The 21,363-nt window shown below is 39.2% G+C and overlaps 4 protein-coding genes across 6 annotated transcripts; 3 read left to right on the plus strand and 1 right to left on the minus strand.

Moving 5' to 3' along the window:
- Positions 1-110: 110 nt before the first annotated feature.
- LOC126792631 (probable alpha,alpha-trehalose-phosphate synthase [UDP-forming] 10) lies at positions 111-4,712 on the plus strand. The gene is made up of 5 exons (XM_050519065.1): positions 111-229; positions 570-633; positions 1,509-3,573; positions 3,672-3,945; positions 4,061-4,712. Exons 3-5 carry the CDS (start codon positions 1,583-1,585, stop codon positions 4,394-4,396), a joined length of 2,601 nt encoding a protein of 866 aa, XP_050375022.1. The 5' UTR covers positions 111-229; positions 570-633; positions 1,509-1,582; the 3' UTR covers positions 4,397-4,712.
- Positions 4,713-5,809: 1,097 nt separating this feature from the next.
- On the plus strand, positions 5,810-9,227 carry LOC126792632 (uncharacterized). Its single transcript, XM_050519066.1, has 7 exons — positions 5,810-6,081; positions 6,168-6,248; positions 6,362-6,538; positions 7,370-7,540; positions 7,790-8,002; positions 8,084-8,172; positions 8,554-9,227. The coding sequence occupies exons 1-7, from the start codon at positions 5,994-5,996 to the stop codon at positions 9,190-9,192; spliced, it is 1,458 nt and encodes a 485-aa protein (XP_050375023.1). The 5' UTR covers positions 5,810-5,993; the 3' UTR covers positions 9,193-9,227.
- Positions 9,228-9,588: 361 nt separating this feature from the next.
- On the minus strand, positions 9,589-11,364 carry LOC126792633 (uncharacterized). 2 transcript variants are annotated; one of them, XM_050519067.1, is made up of 6 exons: positions 11,269-11,364; positions 10,998-11,174; positions 10,747-10,911; positions 10,431-10,631; positions 10,244-10,341; positions 9,589-10,146 (listed from the first exon to the last, which is right to left on the minus strand). In XM_050519067.1, exons 1-6 carry the CDS (start codon positions 11,324-11,326, stop codon positions 9,880-9,882), a joined length of 966 nt encoding a protein of 321 aa, XP_050375024.1. In that variant the 5' UTR covers positions 11,327-11,364; the 3' UTR covers positions 9,589-9,879. The 2 variants fall into 2 exon arrangements, with proteins under 2 accessions (XP_050375024.1, XP_050375025.1); XM_050519068.1 differs by having other exon boundaries at positions 9,923-10,150.
- A 178-nt stretch (positions 11,365-11,542) lies between these two features.
- On the plus strand, positions 11,543-21,299 carry LOC126790567 (AP-1 complex subunit gamma-2-like). Of its 2 annotated transcripts, XM_050516861.1 has the most exons (19): positions 11,543-11,831; positions 13,072-13,374; positions 13,561-13,702; positions 14,470-14,643; positions 14,808-14,987; positions 15,205-15,359; positions 15,655-15,745; positions 15,951-16,114; positions 16,670-16,724; positions 16,952-17,074; positions 17,181-17,276; positions 17,731-17,858; positions 17,945-18,049; positions 18,217-18,467; positions 18,818-19,054; positions 19,140-19,315; positions 19,695-19,799; positions 20,122-20,247; positions 21,100-21,299. In XM_050516861.1, exons 1-18 carry the CDS (start codon positions 11,800-11,802, stop codon positions 20,215-20,217), a joined length of 2,613 nt encoding a protein of 870 aa, XP_050372818.1. In that variant the 5' UTR covers positions 11,543-11,799; the 3' UTR covers positions 20,218-20,247; positions 21,100-21,299. The 2 variants fall into 2 exon arrangements, with proteins under 2 accessions (XP_050372818.1, XP_050372817.1); XM_050516860.1 differs by lacking the exon at positions 21,100-21,299 and having other exon boundaries at positions 20,122-20,639.
- Positions 21,300-21,363: the final 64 nt, after the last annotated feature.

The raw sequence follows: 21,363 nt of genomic DNA on the forward strand, positions 1-21,363 counted from the left end.
CCACTAGTTAAACCGCACGGTAAAAATTGTGCTCACATGGACCCCATCCCTCACTCTCTCTCTCTATATTTTTAACATTCCGATCTTCCTTCTCATTTTTAATTCAAAGACTTCGTAATATCCAGCGCAGCCTCTCTCTCTCTCTCTCTCTCTCTTCTTCTTCTTCTTCTTCTTCTCTCTCTATTTCCGAACCGCCGCCGTCTCCGATCGCCGGACCCCCGCCGCGAAGGTAACGTCGCTCGTCTTCTTTCTCTGATCTACTTCTGATAATCGAAGTTTTTCTCATAGCGCACCGTAGTAAACACCAATTTCTTGACCTCAACTTCTTTGAATTCAGACCTCGAGTCTTGTTCGCCGGACTATCATGTGATTGTTTAGCCTTGTTTTCGTTGCTTACAGAGTGCTTTTGTGTTACTTTTACTGCTTCTAATTAAACTTTCTCGGACGAACAAACGGACGGTGAAACCGCTTGGCCGGAATTTCATCTCTTGGCCGTGTTTTGGTTGACGGAGCTTTTGATTATTTTTGATTCTTTGTAATTTTAACAGTATTGTTTTTTTTTTGGTCAGGGAGTTGTTGATCGAAGCTTTGTACGAGGCTATTTGATTTTTTAACAGTAGATTTTGATTTCAGGTACTACTGCTCACCATCTTCGATTACTTGTAGCTTCAGCAAAAAAAAAAAAACACTGCATAACAAAGTTTCTTCAGCTTTGTGATGAATATATGTGTGTGTGTGTGTTTTTTTTTTCATTTTATTTAAAAATAAATGAAGTGTTCTTGTAAGGTTAGTAGAAATTGCTGTCTGCAAAGTTTATTTACAGCTTTAGCGATTTCGTGTGGTTGATTATAAACTTATAGAGGCGATTTATCTGTGTCATAATCTTGAAAATATGGTTGGTCACTTGGTTGGTACTTGATTGAAAACGCTGAATCTGCTATGATGTCGTACCAGAAAAAGGAGTTTTTATTTTTTTTTATTTTTTATTTTTTGCTTTAGATTCAAATAGATGCGGTGAATCACCGTGGAATAGGACTGTGGCCAATGTAATTATGAATGCAAGGTTTTTTTTCTGGATAACTGTTATTATAGTTGTTTGGATGCATGTATAGCCCTACCTACTTTATCCAGAAAGATAAGCTGTGTTAGTGAAGTTGTATGTTGACATTATTTGGATCTTATTGTGCCAGCTGTTCCAAATTTTATTTTCAGTGTGTTTAGATCAGGAGGTAGTTGTGCATATATGCTTTGGATGCATGTTTGCTTTATATGTGCTTGTGATCGTACTTCTATCAGTTTTATGTGAGCCGCTTCTACATTCAGTGTGTTCTTAGCAAATGTGATTCTAGTTATGTGAAATAGGTCAAATGATGCTTCATCTGGTGTTTTTTTTTTCCAAAAAAGCTGTGACCTTGAACCGAGAATATTTGAAGTACTTTATATCTTAATGCTGTATTACTCAGCCGGTTTTATGTAGCTCATTATATTTTTTTTTTGGTTCCGTATAGGTCTGTGGACATCTCTGACTCCACTCTTAGTGTGTTGCTCTGTATAGTTCAAGTAAAAGGTTCCTTTTACAATCATGGCTTCAAGATCTTGCACAAACCTTTTAGAATTGGCATCTGGGATATTGGATATTCCTTGTACTCCAAGTCCAAGGACCCTTCCACGGGTGATGACTTTTCCTGGTATTATCTCTGATGTGGACAGTAACAGCAATGATGATGGGGATTCAGATGCCTCTTCATCTGTTTGCCGCGAGCGGAAAATTATAGTGGCGAATATGTTACCGTTAAATGCTAAAAGGGATCCAGAAACAAACAAATGGTGCTTCCGTTTGGATCAGGATTCAATTTTGTTACAGTTGAAGGACGGATTTTCATCTGAAACTGAGGTTGTTTATGTGGGGTCTCTCAAGGCTGAAATAGATGCTAGTGAACAAGATGAGGTTGCACAGAAACTGCTGGAGGAATTTAATTGTGTGCCAACATTTCTGCCCAGTGATCTCCAGAAGAAGTATTATTTGGGTTTCTGTAAACGACAACTATGGCCGCTTTTTCATTATATGTTGCCCATGTGCCCCGACCATGGTGACCGCTTTGACCGCTCATTGTGGCAGGCCTATGTATCGGCAAACAAAATATATGCAGACAAGGTGATGGAAGTCATTAACCCTGAGGATGATTGTGTTTGGGTTCACGATTATCATTTGATGGTTCTCCCAACATTTTTGAGGAAGCGATACTACCGTGTAAAGCTTGGGTTTTTTCTTCACAGCCCATTCCCATCATCAGAAATTTATCGTACTTTGACAGTTAGAGATGAAATATTGAGGGGTTTGCTGAATTGCGACCTTATTGGTTTTCATACATTTGATTATGCACGTCACTTCCTCTCCTGCTGCAGTAGAATGCTTGGCCTGGACTATGAATCAAAGCGAGGGCACATTGGGCTTGATTATTATGGCCGCACAGTTTACATTAAAATTCTGCCTGTAGGAGTTCATATGGGCCGGCTTGAATCTGCATTGAATCTTTCCTCCACGACCACCAAAATCCAAGAGATTCAAGAACAGTTCAGGGGAAAAAAAGTGATCCTTGGCATCGATGACATGGACATATTTAAAGGCATCAGTCTAAAACTTCTAGCTGTTGAACAACTCCTTCAGCAGAATCCTGAGTTGCAGGGCAATATAGTCCTGGTCCAAATTGTGAATCCTGCGAGGGGATTTGGGAAAGATGTCCAGGAAGCTAAGAATGAGACGTACTTAACTGCCAAAAGGATCAATGAGGTTTATGGTTCTGCTAATTATGAGCCAGTGATTCTGATTGATCGTCCTGTTTCTCATCATGAGAAATCAGCCTATTATGCTGTGGCTGAATGTTGTATAGTGAATGCCGTAAGGGATGGAATGAACTTAGTTCCTTACAAGTATATCGTTTGCAGGCAGGGAACTCCACATATGAATGAAACTTTAGGCGTAACAGAAGATTCTCCTCGGACGAGTATGCTCGTTGTGTCTGAATTTATTGGTTGCTCACCTTCTTTAAGTGGAGCAATCAGGGTTAACCCTTGGGATATCGATGCTGTGGCTGATGCATTGAACTTGGCTATCACCATGTCTAACTCCGAGAAGCAATTACGCCATGAGAAGCACTATCGTTATGTCAGTTCTCATGATGTGGCATACTGGGCACGAAGCTTTTCACAGGATTTGGATAGAGCATGTCAAGAGCATTACAGTAAAAGGTGCTGGGGAATTGGTTTGGGCTTGAGGTTCAGAGTGGTTTCCCTTTCTCCACATTTCAGGAAGCTGTCTGTAGACCATATTGTCTCGGCTTATAAAAGAACAAGTAGGAGGGCAATATTCTTGGATTATGATGGAACTGTCATTCCCCAAACTTCAATTATCAAGTCCCCAAGCCCAGAAGTCCTTTCTATGATGAATTCCCTGTGCAAAGATCCAAAAAACACTGTTTTTATTGTTAGTGGGAGGAGTCGGACTTCTCTGGGCGATTGGTTTGCCTCGTGTGAACAGTTGGGGATTGCTGCCGAGCATGGCTACTTCTTAAGGTATGTCAGTTATATGTCAGGTATATGATGTTTTGTCTATTTTTCTTGCGCACACTTTTGATACTAAACTTCAGCATTTTACTCTGATCTTGGTTTAGGTGGAATAGTACTTCTGAGTGGGAAACCAGTCTAGTCTCAGCTGACCTTGATTGGAAAGAGATCGTGGAGCCTGTGATGAGATTGTATACTGAGGCAACAGATGGCTCCAACATAGAAAGTAAAGAGAGTGCCATAGTATGGCATCATCAAGACGCAGACCCTGACTTTGGATCATGTCAGGCCAAGGAGTTGTTGGATCATCTGGAGAATGTGCTTGCTAATGAACCAGCTCTAGTCAAGAGAGGCCAGCATATCGTGGAGGTTAAGCCGCAGGTAAGACTGAATCCGTTACTTCTCTCTTTGCATCCACACAGTCACACACAGACTCACGCAACATGATATGAATTGTGAAGTTTCAGTTTTTCACTCATCACTTTGCTACATGCAGGGAGTAAGCAAGGGATTGGTTGCTGAGAAGGTTCTTCTGAAAATGGTCAATGATGGTGAGCCACCAGATTTTGTGATGTGCATTGGAGATGACAGATCTGATGAAGACATGTTTGAAAGCATATTAAGCACAGTTGCCAGTCCTTTATTGCCTTCACGTCCAGAAATATTTGCTTGCACAGTTGGAAGAAAGCCAAGCAAGGCCAAGTACTATCTCGATGACGCAGTAGATGTTCTGAAATTACTTCAGGGCCTTGCTACGGCTTCAAACCCGAAGCCTAGACATCTACCCCATCTCCAGGTTTCTTTTGAGAGCGCCTTTGATTCTGTTTTGTGATATCCAAAATGAAGTTGTGGGGGGGATTCCTGCCGTGTGTTTGGTTTCATTACAGCCTCTGAATGGTACTCTCGGCGAGAAAGCAAATTTTCAGGTATTGGCGGGAGCATGGAGCACTTGACCATTGTTGATTTGTACATGGTGACATCAATATGTATTTACCGGTTCCTCCTGGTAATTGTAACCAGATTTTCAAATGTCCAAATCGCACTCTTGGAGGTACCATTTAACCTGTATAGATACAATGTTCTGGTCTCAGACTCACAAGTAGGTAATTGTGAGTTGCATCGTTAATGATATAAATATATTCCCACAACAGTTTAGTCCATTCACAGTGACAACTAATAGTGGTGACCACAAGTGCTTTAAATTCCAGCGGCTTTTCGGGGTCTTGTTTTATTGATTGGGAAAATGTAGAGTGGTACCGAGCTGTGTCCAATAAGCTTTCTCCTTTTGGTTCTTTGACATGTTCTCTCCTTCACGTAAGCCATTCATTCCCCCAGGGTGGTGTTGTTTAAAATTTATAGTGTCGTTTGCTGGATTGGTTGGGATGGAAAGTTGCTATGGGCCTCATGATGATTGTTGCCGTTTGTACTGTCGGAGTGTCGGGATTGAACACTGGGCTATTACCACAGCTCAGCTCAGGCCACGACAATTTCTGTTTCGGCCTTTAAATATATGCTTATGAACGTGATTTTTACCAAGGCTTGAATGTATGACTATATGAGCGGTATGGCCCTTTGTTGTAAGTTGTAACCAAAGGTTAATGAGTGGGGAAAGAAGAATGAAAGCAGCCTTGATGAGCCTTAAACCGATGGTTAATGTGGCTTTGCTTTGAGAAGAGTAGGTGATACCAGCCCGTCAGAATGAGTCTAGTAGGGTTAAGTTGTTGATGCAAACCCTACTGAAATTGATGTGGACTATATACATGGAAAGATCAAGATGACAGAATTTATTGAATAAGGAAAAAAGGGGCAAGTATTTTTAGTTAAAACATTGATCTATTTATGAACTCAAAACGATTCTTGGTGTGTTATTTAACGCAAATGGAGGTTCAATCATGCACGTTTCATATCAACATTCTCAATTTCCATAAATTTAAGACTTAGGAGAGAGCATTAAGTAGCTGTTGAATCTTTATTTTAATTTTAAAAGACCTAAATAATGAAAGAAATAAAAATAAAATAAAATTTAAAATTAATTACATGGCGAGAATTTAGGTAGTAAGAGAGAATAAGTGTGGGCATATGGTTTGGTTTAATTTTGGTTGTAATAAAGAAAAGGAAAACCAGCGTATAATTTGGTTGATGACACACTTTAATTAAGCTAACCTCAGCGCATAATCCTCCCTGCCGCCCTTTACTGTAAACCCAGTCCCCACTGAGTCACTCACTCACTCACTCACCTCACTCGCTTCAGTGACCTCCCTCCCTCCTCTGTTTAACCACCTTTTTCGCCTTTTTTGTCTCTTTCATTCTTTTCCCACACTCTCAAAAAGCTAGCTCACTCTCTCAGAGTGACCAAGAAGCATCTTCTCCACACCCATTAGGGCTTTCTATAATGCTGCCACCTTGAATTTCATCCTCTTATTCTTCAAATGGGTCGTAGAGTGTTGGTTCTGGGTCTTCTTCTTCTCTTGGTTCTCGTCGGAGGTGCCTCGTCGGCTCCGACTATCCCCACCTCCAGTAAGTCACTCTTCTTTTATGATCTATATTTGGTTTTGTTGTAATGATCTAATCTTGAGCTGTGGTTTTCTGTCATGGGTTTGCAGAGATTGTAAGTGGGTACTTCTCGAATTTGGCGTCTGTGTTTATGAAATGGGTGCGGTCACTCAAAGCAACAACCAAGACTGGTATGGATCTCTCTGGTGATAGATGCTGTGCATTGTTTGGTTTTTGTTTATCATGAAGAAGGGTTTTATGTGGTTACTGTGATCTGAAGAGATTTTGGGTTGTTTGTGTGCAGCGGTTTCTGGCCGTCCGATGGTGAAGTTTGAGAGTGGGTTTAGTGTGGAGACGGTGTTTGATGGGAGCAAGCTTGGTATTGAGCCTCACACTGTTGAGGTTTTGCCGAATGGGGAGGTTTTGATTTTGGACTCTGCTAATAGTAATATATATAGGATGTCGTCGGCTCTATCTATATGTAAGTGGGTGTTCTGTTGCTTGGAGATAATATAGTTTTGGTATTAATCAGTTTGCATATTATAGTAATGACATGTATGTTTAGTATGATTCAGACGATAAGCGCTTGAGGTTAAGAAGTTGGAGGGGTTTGATATGATTTTACAATTTATTCAGGTTCTTCTTTCCAACTATGGAAAGGTAGCACAGTATGCAACTGTAAAAACTAATCTCATGTTATAAAGCTATGCACTTATGTGATATAAAAGATAGCAGAGGATTTTTTTTTTTCGATTACAAAAGATAGCAGAGGATGTATAACACATGGGCTATCAGTTTGCTTTTCTTGGAGATGCAATCCTCCACTTTTGGAAATAATATGCTGTTCGGCCAACCCAGTACAACATGGTGTTTTCTTTAATCTTTCTGAAAGCATCTATCCTATCTTGATTGGCAAGCTCGGCATTTAGTTTGAATGAAGATTTTCATTTGTTACTTCTTGATTTATTCAATATTAGGAGCCGGAAAGAACGCTATAAGGAAAGAGAGTTGTTGCTTTTGCAAGTATATAAGTAGCAAGTGAATCTATAGCATCCACTATCCAGCTATTATATGGTTTTCAATTTATAAACTGTCCTAAACTGGAAGGGCCGTGATATGTATTGGAAGCATGCTAAATTATGTTAATTTCTTTTATCTTCCAGTTGATACATGCTTTAGTTAAAGTTAAATACGTATGCTGTAGCTGCATCAAGGTCTTTATGAATCAACTCTCTAATTATATTCACAACAAGCCGATCTTTAGGAATCAACTTTCTAATCTTTTTGTTCTCTGCCGCGGCAACATTTGCAGATAGCAGACCAAAGCTGGTTGCAGGGTCCCCTGAAGGTAATGTTGGACATATAGATGGAAAGCCCAGAGAGGCAAGAATGCACCACCCCAAGGGGCTAACAGTTGATGACAGGGGAAATATTTATATTGCAGACACAGTTAATATGGCAATCAGGAAGATTAGTGATGCTGGTAATTGCCATGTTTATTTTTACATAAACAAGTGCTTTTTATTTCAGCATTTCACCACAAAGTCGATTTGTTTTCTTCTCTTCTCTAATTCCTCACATACTTGTGGTCTAGTAATATAGAATGTGCAATAGGTGATTTGCATACTGTAATGCATATTTATATGCTTATTTTCTTGTGAAGCATATTGTAGCTTCTTATCAACCTCAGCTAGATATTTAATTTTGTTTCCTTTGGGATTTGTACTTGTAGGGGTTACAACAATTGCAGGAGGAAGGACAGTCCGTGGGGGAAGCCATGTGGATGGACCAAGTGAAGATGCAAAATTTTCAAATGACTTTGATGTCATTTACATTGGAAGCAGCTGTTCCTTACTCGTTATAGACAGAGGAAATCAAGCTATCAGGGAGATCCAACTCCATTTTGATGATTGTGCTTACCAATATGGAAGTGGTTTCCCCCTTGGTAACCTCTTTTTACCCAATTTTGTTTCTTTTGTTGAATATTGAAATGTATACAGGCAGGTACTGAAACTCATCATTGCAGGCATTGCAGTGCTTCTGGGGGCAGGCTTTTTTGGTTACATGTTAGCATTACTGCAAAGGAGAGTGGGTATAATCGTCTCTTCCCAAAATGTAAGCTTTCAATCTTGCCTTTTTTTCTTATTCATAATTTGTTGCTTTCTACACCTTTGGGATAGATACTTTCCCTGTACGTCTGTGTGCGCTTAGCATTCTCGTAGCTACCATTGTAACTTGCTTTGGCCTCAGATTGCTTAGTAATAGGAAAGTAGATCCCATGCTTGACTTTGAGTCTTACTTATTCTGCGAACAGCAATCTAAGATAGTCATAGGACTGGTTGTGCAATCACCTGATAATTCCCTTATCTTTGTGTAAATAGCTACTTGAGTATGAAATTAGTTAGAGATACCTTTCTGTAGTTTCATGCTAGGCTTGTTTATTGAGAATCATCAAATATGAGAGCATGAAATTAACCTTTTAGTTTTCTTCTGAAGGATGAAATCTTAACCAAGCCAAGAATGCTATCAAGTCCATACCAAAAGCCTCTGAAATCAGTCATGCCACCTCTGATTCCAACTGAAGATGAGCAGGAGAAGCAAGAAGAAGGCTTCCTTGGATCACTTGGAAAGCTTTTACTCAATGCCTGGGCATCTGTCCTGGAAATTCTTGGGAAAAAGCATTCAAACTATCAGCACCAAAGCCATCTGCAACAGCAACAGAAGCATTCAAATACTTGGCCTGTGCAAGATAGTTATGTGATAGCAGATGAGGATGAGGCACCTACAATTGAGACCCGAACCCCTACCCCACGCAAAACCTATGCGTTTATGGCCAAGGATGCTGAAACAATGCAACAGTTGCGGCAAAGCCGAGTTTTCTACAATGGGTGGGGTGATCATCAACAGCAGCCAAAACAGCAGCAGCATTATCATCGTCACCAGTCATCGACTCCACAAACTTTCTATGAGCAGAGCTGTGATCAGACCACTGAGATTGTGTTTGGGGCGGTCCAGGAGCAGGGCAGGAAGGGTGAGGCTGTGGTTATAAAGCCTATTGATTATGGAGATCCCATGCTTGGTCATCGGAGTGTTGGCTACCGATTCGATTCAATGGGTTATCCCATTGATTATTGATGATATACAGTCCGGGAGATGCATAGTTTTGACCTGATTCAATCCTTTATATGAATTCCTTCGACATTTAGGTATATAGGTGGGTGGTATTCAGGATGTAAGTGAAGGGTTTCAGCCTTTCAGGGAACAGCTTTGTCGCAATGACGCATGGTCCTTGTGGAAGCATATTTGGCTCTTATATAACTGCTATCATAATTTAAGAATGCTGGTCTCCTTTCAACTGAATGTATTCTTTGATCCATACTTTTTGGTAACCTTGTTTGTGCTTACATAATTCATCACGTAGTAGCAAATCAGCATACTTTTAAATAGCTGGACAGATACTTAACAGTTTATCACATGATTTAGTACTAGCACATTCATATTCGCCAGTTTAGGGGAAAACCTGATGAAAAATCACGCTCACAACTCCCAGATAAACATATATACAACGATGAGTTCTACAGCAGTTCACAATTCATCTCCTCTTAACTAAACCTGAACTGCCTCCCGAAGCCCCATCCACAAATCCCATAATATTAATGTCTATCATGCCTTCTATTCCTCCATGGCAACCAGACAATACATCACTCCTTCCTGCATCATCATTGTGCTTCGGCACCCGGCTATCTGAGGCAGAAAAATTCATGCTTCCATCTACAAGCATCAAGTCTTTCAACTGATCCACATACTTGGACGACTCAGTTATCACAGAACTACTACTGTTATTGACATCGAGATCGAGCAAAGACACACATCCTTCCTCGAAACTCGTGACTCCTCACTGCTAATACTAAACATAAGAGAAATTTGTGAGATGGACAACCAAAAGAGCCGCCTCAGCAGAGACAAAACAGGGGTGGAGTAGCTAGCAGTTGCGCTTTTGATGGCGAAGCAAATTGTCCGTGCTTGCTTCCCCAGATTGATTTGGCATCGCTTCCATGTCACGTTGAATCCGAGCCGGTTGTTGCCCTCCTGTCTACCAGGACTAGTTAGACACATTTGGTTAAAGTCACAATCTTGACATCCAAATCACCACAAATATGATAGAAGCAATGCATTCAAAACTTACATAAGGTATGATATAAGGCCGAACTACAAGTCCAACCAGAATCCCCACAAAACACGACAATCCCAGACCCATAATCCACATCGAAACTGATCCAAGCCCTGCGAAATAAACAAAATCACACATTCAAAACCAAAAGCCACCACGAAAAACACAGAAATGCACCAATGCAATCAAAACCAAAGCTCACCGGATTGCGGAGAACTCCTGGCACAGTCCTCCGGTTTAAGACCAATCAACCGCACCAACTGATTCCCACGATCAGAGACCAAAAGCGCACACCTATCCGAATCAAAAGCCAAGTCGAAATCCGAACTAAACGTTGCGTTTTGCGCAGGACCGTCCTCGTGCCCAAGCTTCAGTGAGTGACCTCCAGCAACGGTACTCACACCTACACAACACAAAATCACATATGCAGCAAAAACACAAAAGCCTTAATTACAATTATGCCACGCTTTCTAGATTTTCAGAACAAGATTCAAAGCAAGAACAACAAGACTCAAAACCTGAGGCGCTTATTTTCCTTATCACATTATTACTCCTATCAGCAACAAACAAAGTCCCTTTCCGGTCCACGGCAAACCCCCTCGGCTTCCTGAACCGCGCCGACACCGACTCGCCGTCGGAATAGCCCTCCCCGCCGCCGCCGGCGAGCTGCTTAACCACGCTCTCTGTAAACTTAACTTCACTGAGTATCTATTCACCGTAGTTAAAAGAGATTTCGAGTTGGATTATTAGTGTTAAACCAGTAACTTACCTTGGGATTTGGATAAGGGGACTGATACGGTGTAGAAGGCACTACCGGATGAATCAAGGACGAGAACATCGGACGAACCAGGCCGAGCCAGCACCGAGTAAGGGTTGATACCGAGTTTGTGGCCGTCGATCACCGTCGTGACTGTGTAGCCCTCCCCCATCACCACTCCGGCGAACACTGACAATCAAATGATTCAAATCAAATCAAAATCGAAAACGATCAAAACGCAATCACAAATTCCTCTACAAAAAGCGAAAATTACAGTTATCACCTTGAAGCCAAGCTAGGTTTAAGACGAAGAAGAAGACCAAGATAGCAGCCGACGCCATGATCGCTCTGCAGAGAGTGAAACGAGTGCGCTGCTTTTTATGTTAATCTTGTAACTATTTAAAGTAAATTGACAGTTTTACCCCGGCACTGAGACTTCGCGCTATAAGGAGGGTGAGCTATTAGAGTCTCACCCGCGGGTGACGAAATTGAGTTTTTTTTTTCGGAGTTAAAAACAAAAACAAAATTTCATTTCCATATTCATCGTGGGAGGAAAAGACCCCTGCGAATACAAACTGGGACGATATAACACTTTCGCTCTCTCAGATCCACAATCTCTCTCTCTTTCTCTCTCTCTCTCTCTCTCTTCCTTCTCAGATCTCTGAGATTTTTTAAGTATTCGGATCTCCGATTTCGCATTCGGACTTGTCCCACTTTCGCCGCCGGATTCGGAGGTGATTGTTCGTCGCCGGGCTTTGATTTTCCGTCTTCGGATCACGTTGAGCTCTGCCGGAGCTTCGCCGCGGACCCAATCATGAACCCCTTCTCCTCCGGAACGCGCCTGAGGTAACCTCGAAGCTTCTTATCCGATAGGATCAGTGTTTCGATTTCGAGTTACGTGCTCAATTGTGTGAAATTTATGTTAGCTTTCTGTGAGTTTCTCACAGGTTGAGGAAGATTCGTCGTTTTTAATCTATGGAATTGTGTAGTTTAGGTGCATTGTAGCTGAAATGAATGTGTCTGTGGTTTTGATTACGTCGATTTTTGTAGTTGGAGTTGCTTGTGATATGCTTTCGACTAAGTAGGTACTTGCGTTGTTAGTATGATCCGTTGGTTGTATGATAGGAGAGTGCTTGATCTTATTGGAAGCCGTTTGATGTGTTATGCGTCGGCGGCATCAATGTTAGAGCTGAGCATTGTCCTCCAGTTTGTTGCAATTCTGATTTATCTATCTCTCAAGGGAAATTTGAGTTGCATTAGGTGGCAAGTTATTGGTTGGATTAATATTGTCGTGCTCTTCGCTATTAACGATTTAGGTACATAGATATGACTAAGATGGAAGTAATCTGTTCTAGCTGAAGGCGAGCCATATTCTGGTTGGACTTAGCATCTGTATTCTTATCGGATGGGTTAATGTGTTGGGAGACCTCTAGTACATTGTGCTCATCAACTGCCAACACCTTTACTTCCCTAGTCTAGATAGAAACTTATCTCCAGATCCACCGTTTACATATGAAAAATGTTAATACATGTAGTTTTAACACTGTTAGAGACTAACGGTATTTCTTGGTTAAGCAATGTACTGGGTTCTCTGAGGGTTCAATTCAGTGTCCTTAATTTAGGTTGCAAGCTTTTCAAATATCTGGAAGGGTTCAAGCTTGCTTCAGCCTCCCCCTCACATCTTTGTACAAAATACCGACTAGTAGCCTTAAGTTGCTATTTCCATTCTAACTTTTAGTAATCTTGAAAGAAAAGGAACATAAAGGGAGTTGACAGCCTAGGTCCAGGAAGTAAATGTTTAAAACTGCTCCTTTATATTCTAGGCGTGATTGGGCATCTTGCTAAGTTAAGGTTTTCATATCCTTTAGAAGTAATTGTTTATGGTATGGCAGAACAGTTGCTAGGTGTAAGGTAAAGTTGCACCCTTGAATTTTGTGCCAGGCATATCATTAAGAAATGATGTACCCATATAATTGCATTTATCACGTTGATTTCTATCATAGGTTAAGGTTGAAAGACATACTATTATTTACTTGATCTTGTATATCATCTTTTGTGTTATATGCTTACTGCTGTTTTATTGCAGGGACATGATTCGGGCTATACGTGCTTGCAAAACTGCAGCAGAGGAACGTGGTGTTGTAAGGAAAGAGTGTGCTGCTATTCGTGCTGCCATAAATGAAAATGATCAAGACTACAGACACCGTAACCTGGCTAAGCTCATGTTCATCCACATGCTGGGTTACCCAACACATTTTGGGCAAATGGAGTGCCTTAAATTGATCGCATCTGCCGGTTTTCCTGAGAAGAGAATAGGTTATCTTGGCCTCATGCTGCTACTCGATGAAAGACAAGAAGTTCTGATGTTGGTCACGAACTCATTGAAACAGTATCCATTTGCTAGATGACATTAATTTAATTTAGATAAGCCTTGCTCTATTTTCTATTATTTCCCATTGCACGCTGTTTTGGTTGCTCTATTTTATTAAGCAATCTTGTCAATCATAAATTAATGTCTCAAAAACAAGGATAGGCAATCACAAATTTCATTGTAGCGACCTTAATACATGTTCAGAGATCTAAATCACTCAAACCAGTATATTGTCGGACTTGCTCTTTGTGCTTTGGGAAATATTTGTTCAGCAGAGATGGCTCGTGATCTTGCACCAGAAGTAGAAAGATTGCTGCAATTTCGGGATCCAAATATCCGGAAAAAGGTAAGGTTTACTGAATGGACATGTGGCATTTTTACTTATCCTTCAACTATATTTTGCCTCTACTGGGTACAAATGTATTTTGTTGATTACTCGCTTTTGGAAGTGGTTTTGGCACTTATCTTTTCGATCCTTTACATTGTACAGACAATCTGTTGAAGTTCTACTACATAGTTGTCTACAAATTTTAATAGTTCTTATTGGTCCATTCACGAATACTTTTCTTTCTGCTATCATCCTCTTTCTGATTGTTTTCCTTTCTTTGTTTCAAATGAAAATATGTTGAGCTTTAATGGTTATTGTTTGCTGGGGTGACATTTATGGTTTTTTAAGGCCTAGATTGGTATAGCTTTGCTTTTAAAAAAATCGGCTTCTATATTAACTTCTAAATTTTATCGTGTTTGGTATATCAAATAGAAGCAGCTTTTCTACACAATTATAGGTCAATGGCAGCAGCTCTTAGAAGCAGCCTCATGGTTGCTTTTAGAAGCTGCTGCCATACAAAACACTGAAAAATAATATTTGATGCAGTTATTAAAGTTAAATAAATACCAAACATGAAAACACGAAACTGTTTCAATTCACAATTGATTCAAGTCACAGCACAGCAGCAACGGTTTTTTTTATTTTTATAAGTTGCATCAATACCAAACTAGCCCTAAGTTTGTTTGGTTGACATTTATGCTCTTTTGAATTTGTTGGACTCTTGTGCTTTCCTGAAATATATGCTTCCATTATTGTACGTTGACTGCACTCACTGTTCAATACAGGCAGCGTTGTGCTCGATAAGGATTATAAAGAAAGTCCCGGAACTGGCGGAAAACTTTATTAATCCTGCTGCTGCTTTACTTAAAGAAAAGCATCACGGCGTTTTAATCACAGGAGTTCAACTTTGTACAGATCTTTGTAAAGCCAGTGAAGAAGCCCTCGAATACTTTAGAATGGTATCTTGACTATTTTAACCATTTGCTATGAATGCTTATATGTAGTTGTAACGTTTGATATTTTAAGTGTTTTCTCCCTTCCTGGAGAAATATATGATATCTTTGCAATCTTTTAAGGAAGTGATTGCTCTGTTTATAAACAATTTGTGCTTATGTTAACGCAGAAATGCACAGAGGGTTTGGTCAAGACGCTAAAGGATCTAGTGAACAGCCCCTATGCTCCAGAATACGACATTGCTGGGATTACAGATCCTTTCCTCCATATTAGATTGCTGAAGCTTTTGCGTGTGTTGGGTCAAGGAAATGAGGATGCTAGTGAATGTATGAATGACATACTTGCCCAGGTAATTGACATTATGCGATGCTGTCTTTAGCTTTAGTTCATTTGCATAGTTTAATTCATTAGCAACTGATTTAAAGTTTATCAACTTCAACCTCAGTAATCTTACCCTCTTCTACTGTGAGAGCTGTGTAAAACTATGAAAGTAGTCCATGGTTCTTCAAGGCCGTGGCTCAAGATAGACGAGTTCTTTTTTATTCGTACTATTATTTCTTTCCCAGGTCGCTACCAAAACTGAGTCAAACAAAAATGCCGGGAATGCAATTCTATACGAATGCGTAGCCACTATAATGAGCATCGAAGATAATGGCGGCTTACGTGTGCTCGCCATCAATATATTGGGAAGATTCTTATCAAACCGTGACAACAATATTAGGTTTGTTTGCAGTGCTTTACCTTTTTTTTATTGAGTTTGGCTCACAGTAATAATATTCGCTACACTTTTTTTTTGTTCTGCAATGAAGTTGCACCTAAACTGCTTGGTTGCTTATGAGGTCAAACATGGTGTATTTTATTTATTCCAACAAACTGGTTTGACGAATGGATTGGCAATGTGCATGTCTTGTTAAAAACAGAACCAATTTATCTTACAACCTTCAGAGTTCAGATTCATATCTTATTGCACTTGAAGATACATTTGTTAAATCAATACCATTGCCTCACCCTTGCAGATACGTTGCATTAAACATGTTGATGAGAGCCATTACAGTTGATGCCCAAGCTGTACAGAGGCATCGGGCAACTATCTTGGAATGTGTCAAGGTATAATGATTGCTAGTGTTAACTCAGTTGAGAAGGGTGAAACTGTTGCTGATTAAACTTTGATATGAACTGAAATTTTCTGTTTTTTTAACTTTTTTCACCCATCAAGTATGCCATGTTCTTGATTGTGCTTCATGATTAGTGCATGAACTAAACATACTTATTCATAACTCAAAAAGCTTATAGCTTGACTTTCTCCCTCCAGGATTTGGATGCTTCTATCCGTAAAAGGGCCCTTGAACTTGTTTATGTTCTTGTGAATGAAAGTAACGTGAAACCTTTAACTAAAGAGCTCATTGATTACTTGGAAGTAAGTGATCAAGATTTCAAGGGAGATCTTACAGCGAAAATTTGTTCCCTTGTCAAGAAGTAAGTTTTGCATTTCGTGTTTGTATATTTGTCTTTCAACGCAAAAAGTTATGGGGTTTATGGATTCAAATTAGATTCTTTATATTCAGCAAGGAGCCCAGAGTGCACTTGCTTGTACGTTCTGTAATGAGTTATAAATTTAGCGCTAGCTGCTGCATTGAAAAGTTTTATGGTGCATGGAGATCTTTTCGAACTGTGAACGTTGTCTTTTTTTTTTAACCCAGATTCTTTACCATTATAATATTAGCAGTTTTTGGATACTGAAGTTGCTGCATCTTCCTAATGAGTTCAGTGCAATCTTTATTCCCGTGATGTTTCTTGGTTCTTTGACTTGTTTGCTGATGACATTTGTTTTACGTTATATTGGGATGACTTGGTAGTGCTGGTGTTCAGTCTTGTAGGGTTATGTGATTTGTACTATATTTATTTATTTATTAAATTATGTGACATGTGTTCAATGTATTTAATTTGATGTTCAGTATTGTAGAATAATGTGGTATATATATTTTATTTTTCAACTGCTAGTTGATGAACATGCACCATGTGGTGTCGTAGGTTTTCCCCTGAGAAGATTTGGTACATCGATCAGATGCTCAAGGTTCTCTCTGAGGTATAAATCTAGATGAAATGCTATAATCTTTAATTAAGTTGCATGGATGATAGCTTTAGAAGCTTAGATATTGCCCACTTGTTACAATTTTTTTATTACTTTGCATAACTTAGTTTCCTTTCTTCAAATTTCTACTTACTGTAATTATGTGTCGTTTCAGCTACTTTTACACCTTGTTAGTGATACACGTTGTTTCAAAATACTCATCTTTCTGCTATGGTTAGTAGGCTGGAAATTTTGTAAAAGATGAAGTATGGCATGCGGTTATTGTTGTTATAACAAATTCCCCTGATCTTCATGGGTATACCGTTAGAGCTTTATACAGAGCAATCCAAACAACAGCAGATCAGGTGATTAATAATTCCTTCAATAGGATTAGAGCCCAGTTCACAATTCCTAATATCTTCTGTATCACAGTTTCATGTCATTGATGTTTTCTAGTATATTTTCATCCAGGAAAGCTTGGTCCGAGTAGCAGTCTGGTGCATTGGAGAATATGGTGACATGTTGGTGAATAATATTGGCATGCTTGATGTAGAGGATCCCATAACAGTGAGTTTGCGTTTTCATGCATTCCATCATCTGAAGTTTGCGTATTCATCTTTCAGTCACATAAAATTTCTTTTTTCTATCTGCCATTAGTACACAAGTATTATAATTTGTGTATACTATGTTGTGCTTGATTCTTAGCTTTCTTTGCTTCCGTGTTTCCTTTATTTTAAAAGTCACGATCATCTGTGCATTTATAGAAGTTATAAGCTCATAATCTATGTTTGTAGTATCTAGTACAATATGTTGGAATAGTAATCAATATCTGAGGCAAATGGTTACGAAATTGTTCTTTTAATACCTAGATGATGATGAAACATCTCATATTGATTAAAGATCCATCTCATGTTGGTAACATTACCTGTGTTTTGGTCCGATGTGTTTGTATCTTTTTATGTTTTCATCAAATTTTCCTGACGAGTTGATTTTATTTCCTAAAAATAAATATTAATAACAGGTAACAGAATCTGATGCTGTGGATATTATAGAAATTGCCCTTAAGCACCATACCTCTGATCTTACCACCAAAGCTATGGCTTTGATTGCTCTCTTGAAGCTATCTTCACGTTTCCCAGTTTGTTCAGAGTATGTTTTTATTTCAATTTGCTTGTTTTATTATCGTCTAATATTAATTTACACAGCCTGATTGTTCGTTAAAATGGCCTATGCAGGAGGATCAAAGAAATTGTAGTTCAATACAAAGGAAGCCTTGTGCTCGAATTGCAGCAAAGATCCATTGAAATGAATTCTATTATCTCGAAGCATCAGAATATTAGGTATAAGTTGCAATTGTTGCATATTTTCCCTGTACTTTCTTTGATTAGGTTCTCATACACAAGCGTGTGCGTGTGCGGTGCACTGTCAATAGTGCTCATTCATTTACATGTGCTCTCTTTGCATGTGTTCTACTTTAAATCCCAAAGCTGATTGTATGAGCTTGCAGATCTGCACTGGTTGAGAGGATGCCAACGTTGGATTTGTTACAGTGGGAGGAACAGCAGAGTGGTTCTATACCAAATACTACTTCAACTCCTGCTCATGCTTCTATCAACATTCCAAATGGAGTTGCTAAACCTTCATCGGCTCCTCTTGTGGATTTACTTGATCTAAATTCAGATGATGTACCAGCCCCTAGCTCCTCTGGTGGTGATTTTCTTCATGATCTTCTTGATGTTGATTTGTCAAAACAATCAGGTTAGTTTCACCAGCACATTAAACAATTATTTTTCTGTTGATTTGTCGAAAAATTTCTGTTGATATGGTAATGTTGCCAAAATCTTTATGGCCAGAGTTCTAGTTCAGGCTAGTTATTGATGTAAAATTTGGACCTATAGATGCTACAAGAGACATTTCTGAGAAATCTACTTATTGTAGAATGTAGTGTGTGAACTGCAATCTGTTCTTTGGTTTGGTGATATCAGGAAGTAATTATATGGATATCAATTGTTTTGGTGTTTCACTAAGTATATTACTGAGTTGGAAAAGTTATTGATTGCAGTATTTCTCTAGTCAGCCCAAAGATATTAATATAGAAACTCTTACAGGTGTTAATCATTCTCCAAACAATGGAACCAATGCTCTAATGGACCTCTTGTCTATTGGTACACCTACACAAAGCAACTCAGCTATCTCTGATCTGTTAAATTCTGGTCAAGAGAACAAAGCACCTGTTTCACCATTAGATGTACTATCATCTCCATCTTCAAACTCCATACAGCCCACTTCTTTTGCTGGAACGATTGATTTGCTGGACAGCTTTGCCACCAACTCCCCAATACAAGGTAAAACTTACATCAACAATGAGATGTTGGCATTGAGATATTATTTGGTTAATTTGGTGACAGCCCTCTCTAATATGTGATCCAGAAAGCAATGGCCCTGCTTATCCATCTGTAGTAGCATTTGAGAGCAGCAATTTGAGGATAGGCTTTAACTTCTCAAAGCTGCCTGGATATCCACAAACAACATTAATTAAGGCTACATTCACTAATTTGTCATCTAGTGTCTATACAGATTTCATTTTTCAGGCGGCTGTTCCAAAGGTAATGTGGCTTCCGAAGTTTACTTGCTTTCTTTGTTTGACTGTTAATTCTTTTTTTTATTTGTCTGTCAGTGGGCTTCCATTATCGTGTATAGTTAAGTGTGCGAGTTAAGAAGTTAAATGTCTTTTCTCAACGTTACGTAAAAGATTCCCACATTTCGTTACTGCTGTGATGAGAAATTATGTTTGAAGGACCTTGGTCGTATACAGATTCCCACATTTCGTTACTGCTGTGATCTTGTATATTTAGAGTGACTGGTGACTAAAAGTCTGGTTCATTTTGTACTTGGAAATTTAAGTGCACAGACAATAAATTATTTGTTCTTAACTTCAACGTGCACTTCTGAGTTCTGACTTCTCTATTTTGTTCTGAGGTACAGTTTCTACAACTGCACTTAGAGCCAGCTAGCGGCAATACTCTTCTGGCAAGTGGTAATGAGTCCATCACACAAACTTTGAAAGTTACCAATAGCCAACATGGAAAGGTACCTGAATCTCTGTCTGTGTGTTGTGTTTAGATCTGAACTTTCCCTTCATGGATGAGAAAACTTTTCTTTCACTCATTTGGCTTGTAATCATTTACACCTTTAAGATTAAGCAACTTTTAAGTCTCCATTGATATGCTGCAAAACTTGTGCACATCTATGTCCATACACATAAACCTAACAAAAGCACTTGGACATGGAAGTGGAACTCAGATCTTTGGTACAGTCTTTAGGGCTGAGGTTTAAATGAATCCTATTTTTGTTTCCCTCATTTTTTGGTAGATGTGGTGTAATACAGAAATGTACTTGTTTCTTTTTGCAGAAAAGTCTCGTCATGCGCATAAGGATAGCTTACAAGATGAACAACAAAGATGTTTTGGAGGAAGGACAAATCAACAATTTCCCGCAGGGTCTATGAGTTGGACCACTTTTTTAAATGGTTAAAATGGTGAGCCCAAGTCTCCATAATCTCACTGTCTATCGTGTCAGTGCATTTTTTCTGTTGCGGGGTGGCATTTTCCTTTAGCAAGTGGGAGTGAATTTTTTTTCTTTAGAATATGGGATTCATCCAATAGCCCCATAACTCCCCTTACATTTTTCTTCCCCCCTTGTAAGTGGTTTGTGTACATTATTACAAAAGATTCCTTTACGAAATTGTGGGAATTTAAATTTTGTTTTGACTGCACAAAGAAGGGACCTCATGTCATGTTGAGATCTTGAGGTGGTGTTTCTACTTTTGTTAGTTTGGATTTGCACAGTAGCCTTGTTGTGGGATTGCAAATCAGTTATACTTCTCTTCTTTTTCTGAAACACGAATGAGCTATATAGTACATTAGCTTTGATTTAATGTAACAATTTTCATTGATGTTAGTAATGTAAGCTTTTCACAATTAGAATCTACTTTTGTATGTCACTTCAAGATTTTTTTATTCTTCATTAAAAGTCATGGGGAATAGCCGAATAGCTATATTGTGGTAATTCTTTTGTGGAGCAATATATCGATAGATAGGTATTTCTTTCTCTAGCCATCTCTGGAAGTTTGAGTTGATGTATTGCCCCGAAAATTTTCCAAAAACCTGTCTTCCTCTAGAGAAAAAGATTAGTGATTTAGCCTCACTTCTGCACTGGGCATCTCATCGGTTGATCTAACCATCACTATTATGTACCTCATTTTATTTTGTTCTAGAAGTAAATCACAATTGATACCAAGTCAAGTCCAACATATTTGGTAAGGTGGCTCCTTTCAATCTTACGAGATATTAACTAGTCGTTATGTTTTTTTATTATGCCCAACCTGCAGGACCTTGGATTCTTCCCCCCTTCACATTGAACAATCCCATGAACATCAAAACCTCTCTCTTCCAAGGTACTGACTTGGCGGAGTTGGTATTGTAGTGAGATCATGAAACTTACCGACTACCAAAGCCCCAACGCGTCATCATCATTTGATCTACAGGCTTATTTCATGGCGATTGAACAAGATCCAACATTATTATACAAAATATAATGATCACTAACCCCAATTTCACATCCATTGAGCCTGTGGACCTCATTAAATTTCTCT

Source organism: Argentina anserina, chromosome 4 (assembly GCF_933775445.1).
Source record: "Argentina anserina chromosome 4, drPotAnse1.1, whole genome shotgun sequence".
Classification (NCBI taxonomy): domain Eukaryota; kingdom Viridiplantae; phylum Streptophyta; class Magnoliopsida; order Rosales; family Rosaceae; genus Argentina; species Argentina anserina.

Bases quoted from the DNA above. Each gene is read 5' to 3' on its own strand.
- LOC126792631 (XM_050519065.1), top strand. From the start codon at position 1,583: ATGGCTTCAAGATCTTGCACAAACCTTTTAGAATTGGCATCTGGGATA. The intron at 3,574-3,671 runs GTATGTCAGTTA...ATCTTGGTTTAG, and splicing joins GAGCATGGCTACTTCTTAAG to GTGGAATAGTACTTCTGAGT. The intron at 3,946-4,060 runs GTAAGACTGAAT...TGCTACATGCAG, and splicing joins TCGTGGAGGTTAAGCCGCAG to GGAGTAAGCAAGGGATTGGT.
- LOC126792633 (XM_050519067.1), bottom strand. From the start codon at position 11,326: ATGGCGTCGGCTGCTATCTTGGTCTTCTTCTTCGTCTTAAACCTAGCT. The intron at 10,912-10,997 runs GTAAGTTACTGG...TTAAGTTTACAG, and splicing joins CCCCTTATCCAAATCCCAAG to AGAGCGTGGTTAAGCAGCTC. The intron at 10,342-10,430 runs GTGAGCTTTGGT...TTTATTTCGCAG, and splicing joins CAGGAGTTCTCCGCAATCCG to GGCTTGGATCAGTTTCGATG.
- LOC126792632 (XM_050519066.1), top strand. From the start codon at position 5,994: ATGGGTCGTAGAGTGTTGGTTCTGGGTCTTCTTCTTCTCTTGGTTCTC. The intron at 6,082-6,167 runs GTAAGTCACTCT...ATGGGTTTGCAG, and splicing joins TCCGACTATCCCCACCTCCA to AGATTGTAAGTGGGTACTTC. The intron at 6,539-7,369 runs GTAAGTGGGTGT...CAACATTTGCAG, and splicing joins GTCGTCGGCTCTATCTATAT to ATAGCAGACCAAAGCTGGTT.
- LOC126790567 (XM_050516861.1), top strand. From the start codon at position 11,800: ATGAACCCCTTCTCCTCCGGAACGCGCCTGAG. The intron at 16,725-16,951 runs GTATAAATCTAG...TATGGTTAGTAG, and splicing joins TGCTCAAGGTTCTCTCTGAG to GCTGGAAATTTTGTAAAAGA. The intron at 17,859-17,944 runs GTATGTTTTTAT...TGGCCTATGCAG, and splicing joins CGTTTCCCAGTTTGTTCAGA to GAGGATCAAAGAAATTGTAG.